This window comes from Castor canadensis, chromosome 3 (genome assembly GCF_047511655.1).
Source record: "Castor canadensis chromosome 3, mCasCan1.hap1v2, whole genome shotgun sequence".
In the NCBI taxonomy this organism is placed as follows: Eukaryota; Metazoa; Chordata; class Mammalia; order Rodentia; family Castoridae; genus Castor; species Castor canadensis.
Window position 1 is genome coordinate 143,329,170 of NC_133388.1, and position 18,255 is coordinate 143,347,424.

The following is an 18,255-nucleotide window of genomic DNA, read 5'->3' on the forward strand; positions in this document are numbered from 1 at the left end:
GACCAACAGCATTGAACAAGAACTGGGAAGTGTCCCTTGGATTCTGCATATGGAGGCCACAAGTGGTCACACAGCAACAGCTTTCGCAGAGGGTGGGGATGGATGTCAGACTAGCATGGAATGGGTTTAAGGCAATGGAGAGAGTAGGTGCCACACATTTCAGGAAGTTTTGCTCATCTATGAGCAGTTAAGGGAGAGTCTGAAACGATGATGGATACTAATGCGAGTTTTTTATGTAGATGGGGATGACTGTAAACACGAGGAGAAATTGAGGGTGCATTAGAGGTAGAGGCGTTGGAGTAACTCCAGGATAAGCTCTGAAGAAGATGAGGAGGTAAGTTCTGGTACCTCTGACACAGGAGGAAGGGCTGCCTTGGATGAGACAGGGCAGTTCTCCTTGGGGAAAGTAAGGGAAACAGACCATAGATGCAATCAGTTTGCTGATTTGGTGCAGGAGAAAAGAAGGCCATATGTGGGTGCTTGTGATATCTCAGTGACGTAGGAAGCAGACTCAAAGCTGAGACAACCTTAAGACAGTGAGAAAGAAACAAGCAAGACATATTGTTTCCACAGTCGCAGTGGGAAACAAAATTTCAAAGTTATGAGACTTATCCTGTGTGACTTGGTCTTACCAATTAGACAGGGGCTGGTGGAGTGGCTCAAGTGGTAGAGCGCCTGCCTAGCAAGTGTGAGACCCAGAGTTCAAACCCCAGTACTACCAAAAAGAAAAAAAAAATTAGTCAGCCAGACCAAGACTTTTGTGATTAATAAAATAGTTTTATGCAAACTATTCAGCCAAATTCCTTCCACATTATAGGAGTTTTTAAGGCCTTAAATTGCTGATTGTTTTAGAAAAAGGCATTCACCGTGGTAGTTTTGTACTAGAACAATCATTATTTATAAGACTGCTTGTTGCTTATCTTTGCAATATGACAGACATTTATCTTTTTAAAACTGATAAGCAGGAAAGCTTGGTTCTGATTATAGAAAATGAATGTTACTGGTATAACTCCTTTCCTTAGACATTTCAGAGTCCCCAAACATAACAAAGTTAAGTGGTATTCTGTTCCCAATGGATGAAATTCCTTAAGCCCTCCTCTTTAAGTCCCTTGGAATTCGTGTAAGTAGCAGCTACAGTTGTCTATATCGCCCCTCACACACACCCCTTTGGGTTCCAAAGACGTAAAGAAAAGTATGTTATGAATATGAAGAATCTTGCTGAGGGTTGCCTCCTCCTTCATTTTCTTCTTTAGCTGAGTTGTCAAGAGGCATGTGAGGACAGGCAAGTGTGTCAGCATGGTTAGCTCTTTGTGAGTAAGAATCTGACTTCTTGCCCTAGTCTCTATCTCAGGGCTTAACACAGCACCCGGCTCATTAGGTATCTGTTGTGTTCAATCTCGGGAAAGTTGTGTTTTGGGGCTTGCAGAGATGAACTACATTTGTGACACTTTAATTAAGAATTTTGTGAAATTCACCTTTTAAATGATTTTTTACATTTCAAAAAGCTGTGTAAAAAAATGTAAATGATTTTTTACATTTCAAAGTGGCCGTTCAAAAAGCTGCCACTTCTGTTGGGTGACCTCTCCTACAGCTGGCTTTCCAGAGTTCTGGTAATTCTCTGGATTCTGGAACCCCTTGCTCCTTACTTGCTTCTTTAGGCTTAGGGCTGGTAATGGCTTTCACTGTTTTTTAGCCCTTGGGGTACTGTACCACTTCCTACTGACTTGCCCCCACTCTGTCTATACCTTTGTAAATGTCTCTTTTTTTAAGCTCTCCTGAGGACTCCTCTGAGTGTCTCAACTGCTCTCCTCCAGGATTTGATTAACAGGGGGACAGCAGGTTATAAAACATGAGTAACACCATTGGGTGGGAGAGGGATAGGATAGATAATGAAACAAAAATATGGAAATAACTGGGGAAGGGTATCTTTCATGTTAATTTCCAAATTTAATAATTATCCTATTTTTAATTTTAAAAAGTTGTTTCCTTAAGAAATATGGACTTGACTAATATCACTTGACTAATTTTGGAGAAAAGAAACATGCCTGCAGGATCATCTCAACTTTCATGCAACTGGGTGGCTTTTTTTTCTACATAGTCCAAGGGTGTTCTCACATCAAGGGCCACTACCTTTAAGTGGTAGTTTTCAAAGTCCCTTCGCTACATCCAGCTGAAACTAATCCTTGTCCAAAAACAGACTATTTGCTGTTACACTGAAGGAAAGAGAGCCATGGGAGGAGGAAAACATGAAAAATAGCTAAATAAACAACACCCAGATTGCTGCACAGGTCCAAGCTCGCCTAAGGAAGCCAAACCAAGCAAAGCTGCTGGCAGAGTTGCAGTGGCCAAGAATGAACGGCCATCTGTGCTCAAGCCTGGCCTCTTCTCATGATTCTCACAGATGCCCACAAAGCTGGAATGTCCGCAAACACACAGAGCAACAGCTGAAAATTTACCCCCAGTGGAAAGCACTTCTGCTGAATGCCATCATCAATGTCAGCTGATGTCAAGTCCAACAGAGTGGATCTCTTCATACAAAGCGGCTGTGGGGACACAGGAGGGGTAGAGGGAGGCCACTGTTGACTAGGAGCCACAATTTCCTAAGCTAGGAACTTCCACCCGCTGACTTAACATTCACAGCACCCCACGATTTTGAGCAATTGCAAGTAGACCAATGGAGGCTCAAATATGCCCCAGGGAGATGCACAGAAGCTTCCAGACAAGCTCTTTAGTTTGGTGGTATGGGCTACAACAGTTGTGGAGAACTTCCTAGAGATTCTTTACCTTGTAGCAGCTTTCAGGCTGGCTCTGAGGGTTCCTCTGCTTGCCTTTCCATTTTCAAGCTTCAATCTTTTAAAAAATTTTTTTCATTAATTGCTGCATAGACCTGGCTGGGTCTGGAACAACTGGAGAGCCTCCTGAGCCTCAGAAGTACCGAGGTTACAGGTATCATCACTACACCCAGCTCTCAATCCTACTTTCAAATTGCTTTGCTTGGAGTAGCTTCCATTTTCTTGACAGAATCCAGACTGATACACAGGCCTGACAAGATGACCGCCAAACGTCACATTTAGTTCCAATAATGTGAGCGATTTGATTTTGAAGTAGTGTATCGCATGCTTAGGATTAAGTACAATTAAACTTACAGTTCAGAAGTTATATAAGCATCACATCACCACAGCAGCAGCCTGGGGTTGGTATCATGTTACCTCTTCTGAGGCAACTGATGTCTTCAGGTATATTTCAAAGTATGTGACTGAGAGGGTGCTATGTGTGTATAAAGGGAAAGGGGTGGAGGTGGACAGTTATAGGCCCAAGTTTCTCCAGAGTAGACCAGAGTTTCTGAGGGATGGGGAGGGTCCAATTATCTCATGCAGGCGAGTTTGCCACATTACACACACAGCTTAGCATATCTCATGGGAATCCATCCCCTTGATGGAGGTTCCAGTGTTTTTCATGGTCAAGAGGTCCACTCAGACCCTTAGCAAGTGCTTAAAGACTGAGAAGTAAACTTCTGTTTTTAAAAACTAGTGACTACCTAGTAGCTGGTCGGGGTTCCAGTTTTTCCTCTGATTGCGGAAGCAGTCTTATACATGTCACCTCACCCTGTGGACTTTCGAAAGGCCTAAATGAGAGTAGCAGTTTGGACTTTCATGGTGTGTGAGGATAATGTAAAGTAATATGTGAACTCAAGCATATACCATGCACAAAGTAGACATCTGCCGTCCAAATTCACTGTTTATAGATGCTGTGGTGATGAGCAAATTAAAAAAATAACAAAAAAGATCTCTGTAAGTGGAGTAACACAGAATGGATTCTTGTGTTTGGCTTCTTTCCTGACAGCATAATGTTTTTGAAATTCATTCACTGTTTTGAATATCAGCAGTTTTTCCTTTTATTGTAGAGTGGTACTCTGCAGTATGAATCTGCTAGAGTGTGCTTACCCATTTGCCTACTGATGGACACTTGGGTTGTTTCCAGTTTGGGGTGATAATGAATAAAGCTGCTATGAACATTTGTCTACAAGTCTTTTTGGGGACATGTGTTTTCTTATCTCTTAGGTAAATATATACCCAAGAGTGGAATTGCTGGGTCATATGGTAAATGCATATTTAACTTTGTAAGAACCTGCCAAACTGTTTTACAAAGTAGTTATACCATTTTACACATCCACTAGCAATGAATGAGAGTTCCCATTGCAAACACTTGGTATTTTGTACCTGAAAATAAATGTGTGATTCCATTTACTTGAAGTTCTACAATAGCCAAGGAGAATCGACAGTGAGGAAATCAGACCAGTGGTGGCCTGTCAGGGGTACAGGGGTGCACTTGACTCCCATGATGCATAAGCGATCTGGACTTCATCAGAGTAGTGGTTACTCAAGTAGAGACATTAGTCAAAACGTACTGAACTGCATACCAAAGGTGGGTTCGTTTTACTTTCTGAAAGCTGAACCTACAATTGATTTAAAATACTTTCTGTCTCATAGATTCCTGAATTAAATGCAATCCCCAATCATTCTGTATCTTCTAATCAATGGATTCACCTTTGGAGACACCTGTTCATTTCTAGTCAAGACTGAGTGGTCCTCTAATGCGGAAAGTTTGAGACTGCACTAGATGATGTCTAAAGTCCTTGGAACTCCAGTGCCCCATTCTATAGACTACATGGCTGGTTATTCTAAGATCCTGCTATTAAATTGCCCAGATCTCATTCTTTACCCATGCTTCTTTCCCCAGGCCAATCAGGCTGCGTTATCCCAGTGAAATCCCAGCAGATGACCCCAGCTGCTTTCCCTAGCTCCGCCCTGCCCAGCCATCCTAACAGGGGTTCTATCTCTTGAGCCCCTCCTTGCAGGAGGCACTCAGTTCAAAATTAGTGTGTTAGGAATTAACAGCAGAAAGTTAATTCCTGGCAGCATTCTTATTTGTGAGGGCTTTGTCTTCTTTTCAAAGCAGAGTCATTCACAATTTAAAGTGATTCATTGCTTTTTGGTTCTGAAAGACTGAAAGTGCAGGAGTGCTGCAAACAATTACTGTTCACTGAGCACCATGTGTTAGCTCAGCACTTTCTACTCGAGTTGAGAGTCTCCCCAAAACACAGATAAACTTGTTCTTGCTCCAGATAACTTGATGAAGGCTGGGATTTAGTCACTGCCTTTGAGGTACTGCTGATGCTCTGAAACTCAGTACTGAGCCAGGTTTCCCTGTATAGCTCCATTTCAGTCACTTTCATTGCTACCCTCACTCAGTGCATTGTGTGTGTGTGTGGGGCTTTCAGATCAACTCCAAAGGAGCGCAGGGTGGCAGAGGGGCTCAGAGTCACCCTGAGCCACAATGGCATTAGTTCAATCAATGTGGGATCAGGATGGAGGAGAGAGGTAAGTACTTCCTTTTTTCCATTCCCAGGCTTCTCAGATTTCCCATTCAGTCAGTTGTCACATGGGTAAAAAGCAAGCATAGCATTATTTTATTGTTCTACTATGGCCCCTCCATTACTCACATTTTACAGATGAGGAAACTGAGGTTGAGATACTGGTGTTGACATACCAATTTCAGAATGTACAGAATCAGGAACGTTGCATGGAAAGGAGTGCATAAGTACTTAGTAGTACTTCTGGTTTGTAGGAGTCTTGTGGAATTGATGGTTCACTCTTGGTCTTCCAAAGAGTTTTTCTCCCCAGATGGCAGTCTTTATTTAGGGTCACTGCATCACCTTGTGGTCATTATGGGAACTGCACCTCTCATAAGTCCCAGAACACTGGTTCATAAGGCTTGGTTCATAAGGCTGGGGTTTTCTCTGAGTGTGGAAGTTTATCAGGTTTTCTAAAATCCCAAAGGAAAAATCTGATAGAACTGGCCCTGAAAAAGATAGCTGTATGACTTGTGTAGCCAGGGAGAGGAGTCTTGCATTTCCCTTTATGCATTTTTCACTTAACTTGGTCTCAGGGTTCTCGCAGGCAGCCTGAGTTTTCTCTCTGTCCTCAATTTCTTTCTGAACCTTCTCTACCCTGATTCCTTCCCTGCCATGTAACGTTGGTTGTAGCTGTGTCTATTGTCCTTCCATGTTACTCTCCTTTGTTGGCAGAGGGAAGTGTAATTTTTTTAATTATTTGCCTTAAGAGTGTCTTCTTTATTATTTCAGCTAAGTTAAATTTATTTCTGCAACATTGTAAGCTACACAACCTTGGGCAATTCACAGTCTCAATGAGCTCCCTTTGCAAAATGGTAATAAGGATATACCAAAGATTTGGGGAAGATTAAATGAAATGCTGCATTTAAAAGCACTTGGTAAACTATAAACATGCAAATATAGTGACTATCAGAACATATTTCTTTCCTCACTACTCATGGTAAGAGGTAAGGCCTTATCCATCCAGTGTGCCTTTCACTTTTAACTTCTTTTCATAAGTGGAGCATGGATCTCCCTCAGAAGTGGTACTTAGGGAACAAGGTGGGAGAAGAGAAGGGATGGGACAGACGACTGGACAGTTTCCATAACCAGAAGTCACTCTCAGATCTAGGAATGCTCTCTCCAGCTTTGTTTAGAGGTGCTAAAACATTTGTTAAAATGTTCCCACATTCCAGCATGTGTGATCACATTTAATTTTCACGGCTGTCCAAGAGAGGTGTGATAACCCCATTTGCCTGTTCTGCAGATGAAGCATCTGATAATCAGAGGGGTGAAAGGGTTTCTTAGGTTCATGGGGTAGTAGAGCTGAGTTTAGAATGGGGATCCTTTGATTTCTGGTCAGGGCACCTTAATTAACCACACATCATATTATCTCCTTATAACATTGAACAGGGGCTTCTGCATTAAGAAATAAGAAATGAACTTTGCAGAGTATACAGTCACATGTAAGTACACAACTAAATGAAAACATCAGGAGACAATACTTAGCCTTATGTGTAGTGCATTCTATTTTGTCCTAAAATTAAAGAGTGCTGTTCACGACTCACTAAATTGATTCACAATCCACTGGTGGCTAAAGACTTGAAGTTTAGAATAATCTGAGCTAGAAAGTTCTCAAACTGTCTCTCGGGACATGTGACTATTATGATTGACCATGGTTTCAAATGGGAATTATGAAGCTAAGAAAATGGATAGGGAAAAGATGAATCTAGAAAGTTCCACCAGTTAGATCATATTGTCTATTCAGGGAAATTGACTTTTGGAAATGTGACGTGAAAAGCTCTAAAGTAACTGTATTACATTTGAAGACAGCATTTATCACTCACAACTATTACTGCCTTTCTCTACAGCAATCTCTACCCCCTCACCTCTCAACAACTATGGAAGGGGATATAACTTGTTCTTGGGACATTAGGCATTTTGCTTGATGGGTGGTCAATAAATACTGGGTCACTAAATAAAAAATTAGTAACAATCTTACTTGTTAGTTTTACTATTCAAGGTAATTGTAAATTCAAAAGGCCAAGGCACTAACTTTACTTACATAAGATCCATGTGTTAAAAAGTAGCGGCTATGAGCTTTACCCTAGTGGTATGACCCTGGGGAAAGGGAAAGTCCAACGGAGGAAGCAGTCATAAATACAGTCCTACCCTGTTCATTCACACCTGTTATCTAGCAACTCATGGAGTAGATAGGCCCTGGGCCTTCAATATGTGTCCTTTGGTAATGAAGCTTTCTTCTTTTCCTTTGATGGCTTGACTCTTCCCTAACTTAGCTGAAGCCCGTAGACCTTCAATGTGAACCTGACCAATGCAACATGATTCAATGCAAGAGTATGAATCTTGGCTCAGTAGCCACTTTAGAAATTTAAAATTGAAAGCACTGGGGGTTCTCTGTGTTGTGAGTACTTGCCACAAGTCTGGGTCACACTGATGAGTCAGGGCTACACACTCAGATAACCCTGGAGAGACACCTGGGTGGCATGAAGCAATGGACAAGACTTCGGTCCACACTATTATCCTGCCTACAGGTACCCACTATTGCAAGTGCCAGCTCTCTACATGACTGCTGGACAGCCACAGGATGCCAGAACAACTCAAGTCCCCAGCATGAGGGACTGGTGTGAAATAGCAACTCTTCAGGCCGTTGCCTCTGGGAAGAACAGGACACTACACTACTGTCTTCTTCTTTGGGGGAGGGGCGAGGGAAGGGCCTTAATCCCATGGACATACTCAGAGAAAGCACCTGTACCACTTCCACTGTTACACAAACTGACTGAAGCTACGAGATGCTGGAAGGAAGGGTGGGTGGGGGGTGAACCAAATGCCCTCTCTGTTTTCCTCTCTGAGATGACGCAGGGGAGAAAACGAGGCTGCACTGCAGTCTTCAAGGCTTTGCCTTGGAGTTTTGTTTGCAAACAGTCATTAGTAATGATGCTACCAACACAAGATTAAAGAACTAATATATAAAATCACAGTTTCATATTTACCTAATGATTCTTAAAAACAATGACTTTTCTAGATTTAGCAGTAATGTTGCTGTATATTATGAAATAGAAATGCTTTCATAAAACTGTGAGGATAATAAATCAAATGTATGTGAGGAAAACGAGAGGAATATGAGTTTACATGGTGGCTCTGGCTCACTGATAGGAGCCAGTTTAAAGCATAATGTCCCCGATCCTCAATTTCCGTATGACACTTACTGTAAAGAACTGCTATGAGGACTAAATAACAACGTAATCAATTAACTTATTAAACCGTTAATTACATCTCCTTTTCACTTGTGGTTAGCAAATACATGATTTTCCGTACAAAAGTATGTTACCTACGTTTGTATTTCAGCTTTCATGTATATTTCATATACGTTGCAAAGAGATGATACACAAACTATTCTTCCCAACAACCCCTCAGGGCTGATTAAATCAGAAAAAAGAAAAAGACACTGAATGTATTCTACATAAGAAAAAATTAAGTCCCACGAAAAGAGTAAGTAAGTTAAGTAAGTCCCATTTTCTAACTTTCAAATACTGGTAAGGCTCGGATTTGACAATTTATAACCAGAGGATGTACGCTGGACGGGGCATGAACCATCACTATTCTAGTCATTTTTATTTGCCTCAATCAAGGCAACTTATAGTTGAAACTTTGAAGACTATTAAAGAAGAGCGTTCACCGCCTCTGTTCATCTGAAGGCGTGTGAGAGTCGGCACCTGCTCTATGCCAAAGCCCCGTGCGTCGTCCGCGCATTGCGCATTGGAGCCAGGCAACCGCAGCGCACACCCACCTTTCTTTTCCTGGGAATGGGCTCGTCGAAGAGCAGGTTGCTGGCCTCGGCCTCGTCAATGCCATCGTCTGGCTGCGCCGGGCTGCGGAAGGGTTTGAAGCTGTCAGCCGACAGTGGTGGTGACGGTGTGGACGGGTTGGACTGGTCGCTGGGGGCGCTCCAGCTCCAGTAGCCGCTGCTGCTGCTGCTGGAAGGCGCGCAGCCGCCCTCCTTCCAGGATCCGCTCAGGCCCTCTGCAAACACGCACACACAGGGCGTCAGGGTGGGGTCTGCCAGGGGACCCCAGGGACTGCTTTGGCCTTGAAGCCACCCGCATCCCATCCAGCTCAGTAACGCGAGCTACAGCTGGGCATGCAAGTTCTGTCCTGCACCTCAAGTCGTATTATTACAGTTTATTCACATTCAGTTACTTTAACCACATCACAGGTTTTCCTAAGTGTTCTCTCATGTGGGCTGTGTTGTGCAGTACCAGTTCCTTGGGGAAGACTATATTAAAACAAGAAAAAAAAAAAGATTTTGTTGTTCACAAAGTCTGGGTTTATTGACTGAAGTACTTCTGAGAAGAATATTATTTGCAGTAATCTCCCAAGTTATTTGGACACTGAGTATTTCCCTCGTATCCCAATGCGAACCTTTTAAAAAAAGCATTACTCATAGGACTGTGATTCTTAGAATACATTGATAGGAAGTTAAAGATTTAAGCTTCTAAGCGAAACAGTAATTTCTGGATAGATATCTGAAGTCATTTCCAAGCTGCTTATTATAACAACAGTGCCTTACATTTTGTGAATGCTTTTAAATCTTATTAAGCTCATCCAAATAGCGTCAGGCAGCCTTGCATCTGTCTCTCAGAATAAGGGTTACTCCCATTTTACAGAGGAGGATCCTGAGGCAACAGAACAAGTTAAATGACTTGCCACATGACCAGGAAGTGACCCTGCTGGGTCCAGGGACCATGCCCTGGTCTGCTGTTGGCTCTCTGTCCCCCAGTGCACGTGGGTCGTATTCTGTGAACACCCTCTATTCTTTCTGGCAAGGCTGGGATCAGATAAAAGTTTATTGGTAATAATTACTGGTAAGATTGGTGTTCAATTTAACCTTTCTACTGGTGGAAAGCGCTAAGGGAAACGTTTGCTAAGGTAGAGATTTTTTTGCCCAGATAGAATGCCTTGGGGAGTGTCTTGTAATCACTGAAGGTTTGCTCACCCTTTCAAGATACCCAATCTTAATTAGCATTTGTATAAATTCTACTTTCTTTCTGGATAACTTCTTCTTCATATTTGTGTGCATTGTGAATATATTAAAACTATTCTAATTATAAGAAGGAAAAAAATCCCAAAATGCCTCATTAAAAAATATTATTATAATTAGTAATGAAGTGAAGATAAATGGTAGAACAGCATTCATGGAGAAATTTCTTGACTACCCTTACCTAATTAGAGATTTCCAGTATATTTCTCAACTATATTAAGCAAAAAGTTTAGTTGAAGGCAATGAAGTTTTAAATTGATGTAGGAAAAGTTGCCCATTTCATTATAGCCAGGTTTTGTCAGAATTGAACTGTCATTTGGGCAGGCTCACACCTTACCAACATCAACAAAGTCAAATTAGCCTCCCCTCCCTGCAACAGACTGATACCCTCAGCAGGCTGGAGCCATGTCTTATAAGAAGAAAGCTTGGCTCAGAACAATAGGCCATCAGCGGTAGCCTTGTGGAAGGGCTTACGTGATGTTACCTGGTGTGAAAACCTCATTTGGCAGACCCAGGTGACTTATACATAAGCCCCTGCATACACTTGTAACAATAAAATCAAGTTCACGGTGCTGAATGTGTAATCACACTGGGTATGAGGAAGTGAATTTATTTTTGAGAACTATTATTACAGTGTGGTTACATCGCTTCATGTCAATGCCAAAGGTAACTTGCTTATTGGTTTGTGAATGGTATTTCCTTTTGGAACACTATTTATCAGAAGGACAAAGTAACACAGAAATGTATTTTTCAGAAACAAGTCAGGACTGATTCATAGTATTTCTTAGGTCACTGGCAGCTTTGGCAAGAACATTCACAGAGAACTCTCCCTGAAAGGAAGCCGATTGCATCCACCTAACTAACTGTAATGCACTGAGCCCACCGAATGAGACTTGCAAGCAATGGGCACCTCTGTAGACCAGCATAGTCAGTGAGATTGAGCTATCGTTCACACAGTTTAGTTTTTAGCATGAGCTGTTATAATAAATGTGTAGGGACATCCAGTGAGTCCTCATCTAAACCTACTCCAAGTCCATATCTCCCTATTTTAAACAAATATTTGCCAAGGATGCAGACAGACACTGTTGGACTCTCACCATCTTTATGGCCCACCTCTTGACAGAACAATCCTTGTCAGGCCCAGAAAAGGATCATAAAAATTTCTATAAGGTCACTGATACACAATAATTTGGAACAACATATTGTAGTCCTAAAAATTTAATGCCTTTAATATCATAAGTTGCTCTCTCTATTTAAAATTTGCATCCTGTTACAAAGTAAATGAGATATCAATTTGGAGTTATTAGTTGAGTAGGTATTTTTTAAGCCATGAATGAATACTGAAATACTCTATTACTGTGCTAACATAAGTTTGCATTGAAGGATCAAAGGTTTATTTTAACACTAACCTTTAAATACAAAGGAACATTAGAAATGTACTCAAATAAAAAAAAAAAGAATCCAAGGGTGAAAATAATGATTAATTTAAAATATATCTTTTTTTCTCTAAGGATTCCCCCTTTTCCTGGAATATGTTTTCGGGGTGCCTTGAGCTTTGCTCTTACTGTGATCCTTCTTTAGCATATTACCAAGCTGAGAAAAGCAAATCAGGGTCTGTGTTTGCCAAGAGGCCCCTAGAGAGTCAAGTCACTGAACAATAGTAGCAGCCTTATCTCGAGGGCACCTGACCTCCTCCAGGGCTGTGTAAAGGGGGGTGAGGTGGCATCATTCAAGCTCACAGTGAATCCAGTTGTTGAGCACAAATGATTCATGATACTGATTTGAATTCCTAGCATTGATCATTCTTTCCACTTGGAGTAGAGGACTCACTGGATGTCCCACATTTATTGTAACAGCTCATGCTGAAAACTAAACTGTGTGTGAACCATAGTTCAATCACTGACTATGCTGGTCTGCAGAGGTGTCCATTGCTGGCAAGTCTCATTCAGTGGGCTCAGTACATTACAGTTAGGTGGAGTGCAATCAACTTCCTTTCATGGGGAGTTGTCTGTGAATGACCTTGCTAAAGCTGCCAGTGTCCTTTTTCTTTCTTTACTCCTGTTTTGGCAGCATTGGAGTTTGAACTCAGGGCCTCAGGCTTCCAAGGCAAGCACTCTACCACTTGAGCCACATCTCTAGCCCAGTGACCTTTTAAAACTTGATGCAGAATTCCCTGCTTTGAATTTTCTACCCTCTGAAAACTCAGGTGTTTCCTCTTGAAACCTGCACTTCCCTTGGCTTCCATAAATCCACATTTTTCTGGGTTTCCTCTACCTCTCTGGTTAATTCTTAGGCTTTTCTTAGGCAGTTTTTCCTCTACCATCCCTTACATGATGGCAAGCAGGCTGAACCTGTTTCCCCTTGGCCATCTTCTCTTTGCACTCATGTCTACACCTCTCTCATCTACTCTCATCTACTCTCACAGCTTAAAATTGCCTTCCAGTTCTGTGCCATCAGTGCAGATCTCTTGTCCAGCCTTTGCTCAAATCTCTACTATATATTTCCCTCTGAAATGATCCTAGGCTCTGCCTACTAAACATGCTTGAAACACCAATCATTTTCTTCAGCATCCCCATCTATTTCTTCAAACCTATTCCTCTTTCTTTGTTCCCTGTCCCTTGGTAAAGAAGCGAACTGCCTTGACACATTCTCCACTTTCTCCTCTCTCTCACCAAGTCCGGTGGATTCTACATTATTCATCTTTCCCAATTATGTCCTATTCAGCCCCACTATGACCACTAAGGTTCAAACCATCCATACATGTGTGATGGCCTGTGATCCTGATCCTAATTTTCCACTGCCTGGGTGACTTTAATAGCTCTCTCACTGTCTCAGAATAAAGTCCAAACTCCTAACTAGGCATAAATGACCCATGATGGTAAAGCTCCTGATTCACCTCCCTCTATCTACCATCCTGGCTTACACTGAGTTTAATGAAGCAGTATTACATCATGATTAATACGTCACATCCAGAATCAGAAAGATATGGACTAGATGATTAGCTCTGCCACTTATAAACCAATTAATCTATATGCACCTTAGTTTACTATCTATTAAATAGTAATAATAGAGTCGTTGGGAGAATTACATGAGGTAAAGTAAGCATAGTACTTGGCACATGGTAAATGGTCAATAAATAGAAGCCATTAATATGGCTATGATTGATAGTCTTTTTTCCCAAAGAGACTGTGTACTGCCTGGGAATATGGACACTATTTTCTAATGATGTATTCAAATAATCTAGATGGTACCTGATAAATATACATTAGATTAATGGATTAAATAATTTTATTCAATTTAAGGATAATGCATTTAAAAATATTTAATCTTCAGTAAGTCAAAGATTGAGGCAACTACCTCCCCAATCACATAGAAATTATCTGGGGGAAAACTGATCAATCTCTATTTACCTGGGAAAAAAGGAACCCAGGTACTACAAAGATGTGTCATGGAAAGGCAGAAAACAAGTGATGGGACTCTATAAATGTGAGCTGAATGGATGGTGGATGAAATGCAGTGGGATCTCTGGGGAGATGTGAAAGAACCCTGAGCTAGCCATTTCTCTACAATTCCCCTGCTTCAAGGTTAACTGTTCACTTGACAGAAAAAGACTCCTCAAAGAGAGGTCCCAGTTTTGGTGTCAAGGGGCCCTTGCCTAAGCCCATACCATTGGCTTACCATTTGGCCGCACAGGAGGGCTTCGAACCAAAGGGCTGGTTGACAAGCTGGTGAGTACCATTGCTGCTGTCACTTTGTCCATGTCTACTTCCTCTGAAGATTTTCTGTAAAACAGGAAGGGGCTTGTAAGCTGTGCTCACTCTGCATGTATCGTGGGCCAAGCAAGGTGCCACAATTTGTCACATATTTACTTCTTTAACTTATTCCCACAAAAATCCAATGTTCTGCTAGTCTTATTTTATAGATAAGGAAACTGAAGTCCAAGAGGTTAAGTGATTCAATAAAAGTTACACATATCAGGAAGAGAAGGATTTCTTCATTCATTGTTCAACTAATAACTGTTTACTGAGTATACTAATGGGCTAGACGCTGCTCTAGGCATGAGTGATACATGATGACAGCAGACAAGGTTCTGGGGCCATCATAAGCGTTGTCAGATTTATTTTAAGTGGGATGGGAAGTCACTGGAAGACTTTCAAAGCAGGTCTACTGATATAATATGATTAATATTTGCAAAATAATACCCGTCATATGGTGAATGGATTTCAGGGAAAGCAGATAGAAGAGGGAGGACAGTTAGAAGATGATTGCCAGGAGTCCACATGAGAGAAAGTAGTGACTTGGACCATGGTGGGGTCTGTGGCAGGGGACCTGGAGGGACTGGTTGATACATTGGGTGGGGAGATGAATAGAAAGGAGAGATCCAGCATGGCTCCAGGTGTTAGCTAGCACCATTTATTGAAATCAGAGAGACAGGAGGAGAGACTAATTACAGGACTTTAAACTAGAGTGTTATTTTTAATTTTTTCTCCTCCACACCCTACTAGAGGAAGAATAGGTCACAAAAATAGGTATGTTGCCCAAAGCAAAAACCCACTGGTAACTGTTCATGGAGATGAAGAGGTTGCTCTGGTTCATTACTTTTGGCCAGTTGGCCCCGAATAAAGGCCAGTAAGACCATGATGATGATGACTGGAGTCAGTGTGCTTAACTGTATTTCAATAAAGAAGTTAAAACTGAGAGGCAAAAACTCATGAAGTACACTGACATCAAATAAATTATGCCACCTCCTGAGAGATGAACATTTTCCAATTAGGGAACAGTCGAAGAAGCACAACAAAGGATTAATAAGCCATATCTACAAACGAATTGTCACTTTGACAAATATGGCTTTCGTTCACAGGTGTGCTGTATAATTTGTAAAAGCAATGAACTCTAGAGTCAGAAACTTCACAGTGTTGCTTTACAACATAGTGGGGAAAAGAAAATATTAAATTGAAGAAAAATGAAATAAATCCTTATGGGGGGGTCTGCTCAGTTAATTTCATTATATGTAGTTAAAAATATTATCCGTTTAGCCTTCTGATGTCCACCATGATGCTAATTTACTCACAAAGCTTACTTTTTCAATTCAAAATACCTTATAATTCTTCTCAAAGCACCTTTGCTCTTTTCTCAATAGACTATTCCATCAAAAGACAAATTACTTGTTTCAGTGGCTGGCAATTAAAAATATTTCTATAAAGCAATCTTGAGCACGCACAATGAAATTCTCCCCATGGAAGTCCTGAAGCAATGTTATGCACTTAAGGGGAGAAAATCCCACTCCCTGGTTTGCCAACACTACTCAAGATCATGCAGCAGTCCCAGTCTATCATATCCCGCCTTCAAAGTTGGGAGTAAATGTGATGCCGGTTTCCCACAGAAACAGAGCCTTTGGAATAGCAGCAGAGAAACAGTGCAAAGCACCGTGGTGGAATCTGAGTGTTTTGTTGGCTCAGGTCCCCCATGTGGTCACAGTAACAGAAGAAGAAACAAGTTGGGGCCTCAAAGGAGAAAGGGGCTTCTCTAGCTCCATTGTCATGCTGGTATCGGCCACACCAAGGCAGGTACTTCCATCACGTCTCAAGACCGAATTATAGGAGTTGTTGGCTTCCCTTTCCAACTGTCAGTTTTCTCTTGTTAACAAAGGTTTAAGAACCAAGATAAGAGGCCTATGCACCTGGCACAGGAAAATGCCATTACTGCAGGGAGAAGGTCCCCTTGCTGTCTCCTTTATTCCTAAAAGGATTTGCTAAACACTCATGCCTACACATTCTTCTATATCTTGGTTTAGGGACCTTTTTTTCTCTTCCTCAATTTACTTAGTATCCTTTCTTTAAAAAAAATTATGAGGTGAATACTTGTTTTTAGAGGTCTGATAATTAATTCAAAAGCTGGTTTATGTGGATTTTCAAATATGAAAATCAATAAAGAACACATCATTATGAAATATGCATTGCTGAAATCACTACACTTCAAAATAACTGCGCATCATAAAGCAGATTTCCAATGAAAGGAAAAATGAAAAAGAATGAAAAGAGGAATAATTACTAGTATGACCATAGTGCTACTGTATCTTGACTTCCTCTGGGTTTTCCACTAGCATTAGGGTTCACTAACAGCAAAATCAAAGGAATCCTTGGCTAATGAGCCAGTTAACCCACATCTCTAGGGGACTATTTTAATCTTACCTCATGAAATGCTGCCAGATGATATGGCCTGGTGCTCAGTTGTGTTGTTGTTTTTATCTTTGTTTAATTTCTTTTGGTACAATACTATCTAATTACTGATTAATTGGTGCTGCAAATTCAAATCCTTATAATTAAACATGAAGGGATGATATATAAAGTAGAATCTATTACACTTTGAGAAAACCGCTGCAAAGGCCTTCTGGTAGATGTAGAATGGTTAAAAAAAAGATATCAGAGGTGACATTAAATATTCTCTACAAATCTGAACTTGAATCTATTTTTTTAGTTTACAGAAGTTTATTAAATTGTTTAATTAAAAAATTAACTGTTGTTTATTAAAATTCTGTCGCAGAGTACCTATCCAGTTTTAAAGGGCAAGCTGCATGCTGCTGCCATATAGGCAGCTGCAGTTTTCAGTCTACCTTTTTGAAGATGAAAAACCTTTTGAATCTACTATTGAAAACCTGGCCAGTCATTTTCCTGGAGGCTCAGACCTTCCCAATTCATCTTTCCTCCAGACTTACTTGGGTATTATGGAACTTAATCTGTGGAATTATTTTTAAAATAATAATAATAGTCATGGTCACTGGCTCCCACAGATGAATAAGATTTCATGAAGGGAGAAGCAGTTCCAGGAAGAATAGCAGGCAAGTCCTTGGCTTGCTCAGAGACTGCATAGCTGTCCTGGGTGAAACATGGAGATAGGGTGGTGGGTGATGGGGTTAGGGGCAGAGCCTGGACCAGGTCATAGGGCTGCATGTGTCAGGCTGAGTGATCTCTTGTAAGCACAGAAAAGCCATTAAACATACGTGAAACTGGGAGAGAGATGACCAACTATATTTTAGGAATATGTCAAAAAGGAAGATGCAATAGAAAGGAAAAAAATTAAAGGCAGGCTGTTCAGCTTAGTAAAATCTCCATTCAAAGCATTAGACCAAAAGAAGCAACAGATTCTATGCAGTCTCAGAACACTCCTTCCTTGACTTCTGCTAGGGATGCGTTCTGGACCTCTCTAGAAGAGTCAGTAACAGTAATGGCAAAGAGTGCAGCTCAGTTACGTGACTTTAAATTTGCTTTCTACATTACTACCAGTGTGGCTTTCAGTAAATTCCTTAAGTTCTCAGTTTCTTTAAACTCTGTTTCTTCATTGAGACAAGGAGCATAAAATTAGGTTCTTCAGAAGATTAAATAAGAAAACATATGGGCACCTGCATGAGCCTTGCCCATAGTCCCAAGTTCCAGGGGCTGCTGCTGACCGTCAAGTTCATGAATACATCCGTAGTGCGTATACCCCACGGACAGGGGAGGCACTAGACTACTTACCCTTCTTATTTAGCACCAGCACTAGTAATTATTACTTTCCCTGTGTGTGTGTGTGTTTGCAATTTTTTCATAAAGGACAAAACTGTTATTATAAGTTCCTCAACAAGAGCTGGCAACCAGCATGTGGAGGGGCAGGTGCTGGGCCCCTCTTGAGGGCTTCAAGTTGGTGCTATGACATAGACACAACTCTGTACCTCCTGAGTCTTGGCCAGACTAGACTGTCCACAAATAGTCAAAGCCTGTGCATTTACGCTTTCCATACTTACTCTTGGAGCATGTGCCACATGCTA

At 41.2% G+C, this 18,255-nt stretch overlaps 1 protein-coding gene across 4 annotated transcripts in view; it reads right to left on the reverse strand.

The window, feature by feature from the left end:
- Positions 1 to 18,255, reverse strand: part of Znf704 (zinc finger protein 704) — a 214,618-nt gene that overhangs the window by 38,327 nt on the left and 158,036 nt on the right. For all 4 annotated transcript variants that reach the window (XM_074068755.1, XM_074068756.1, XM_074068754.1 and 1 more), the window contains 2 exons: positions 14,130 to 14,233; positions 9,201 to 9,433 (listed from right to left, as the gene is read on the reverse strand). In XM_074068755.1, coding sequence (XP_073924856.1) covers positions 9,201 to 9,433; positions 14,130 to 14,233 — 337 coding nt within the window. The remainder of the gene's footprint in view (positions 1 to 9,200; positions 9,434 to 14,129; positions 14,234 to 18,255) is intronic.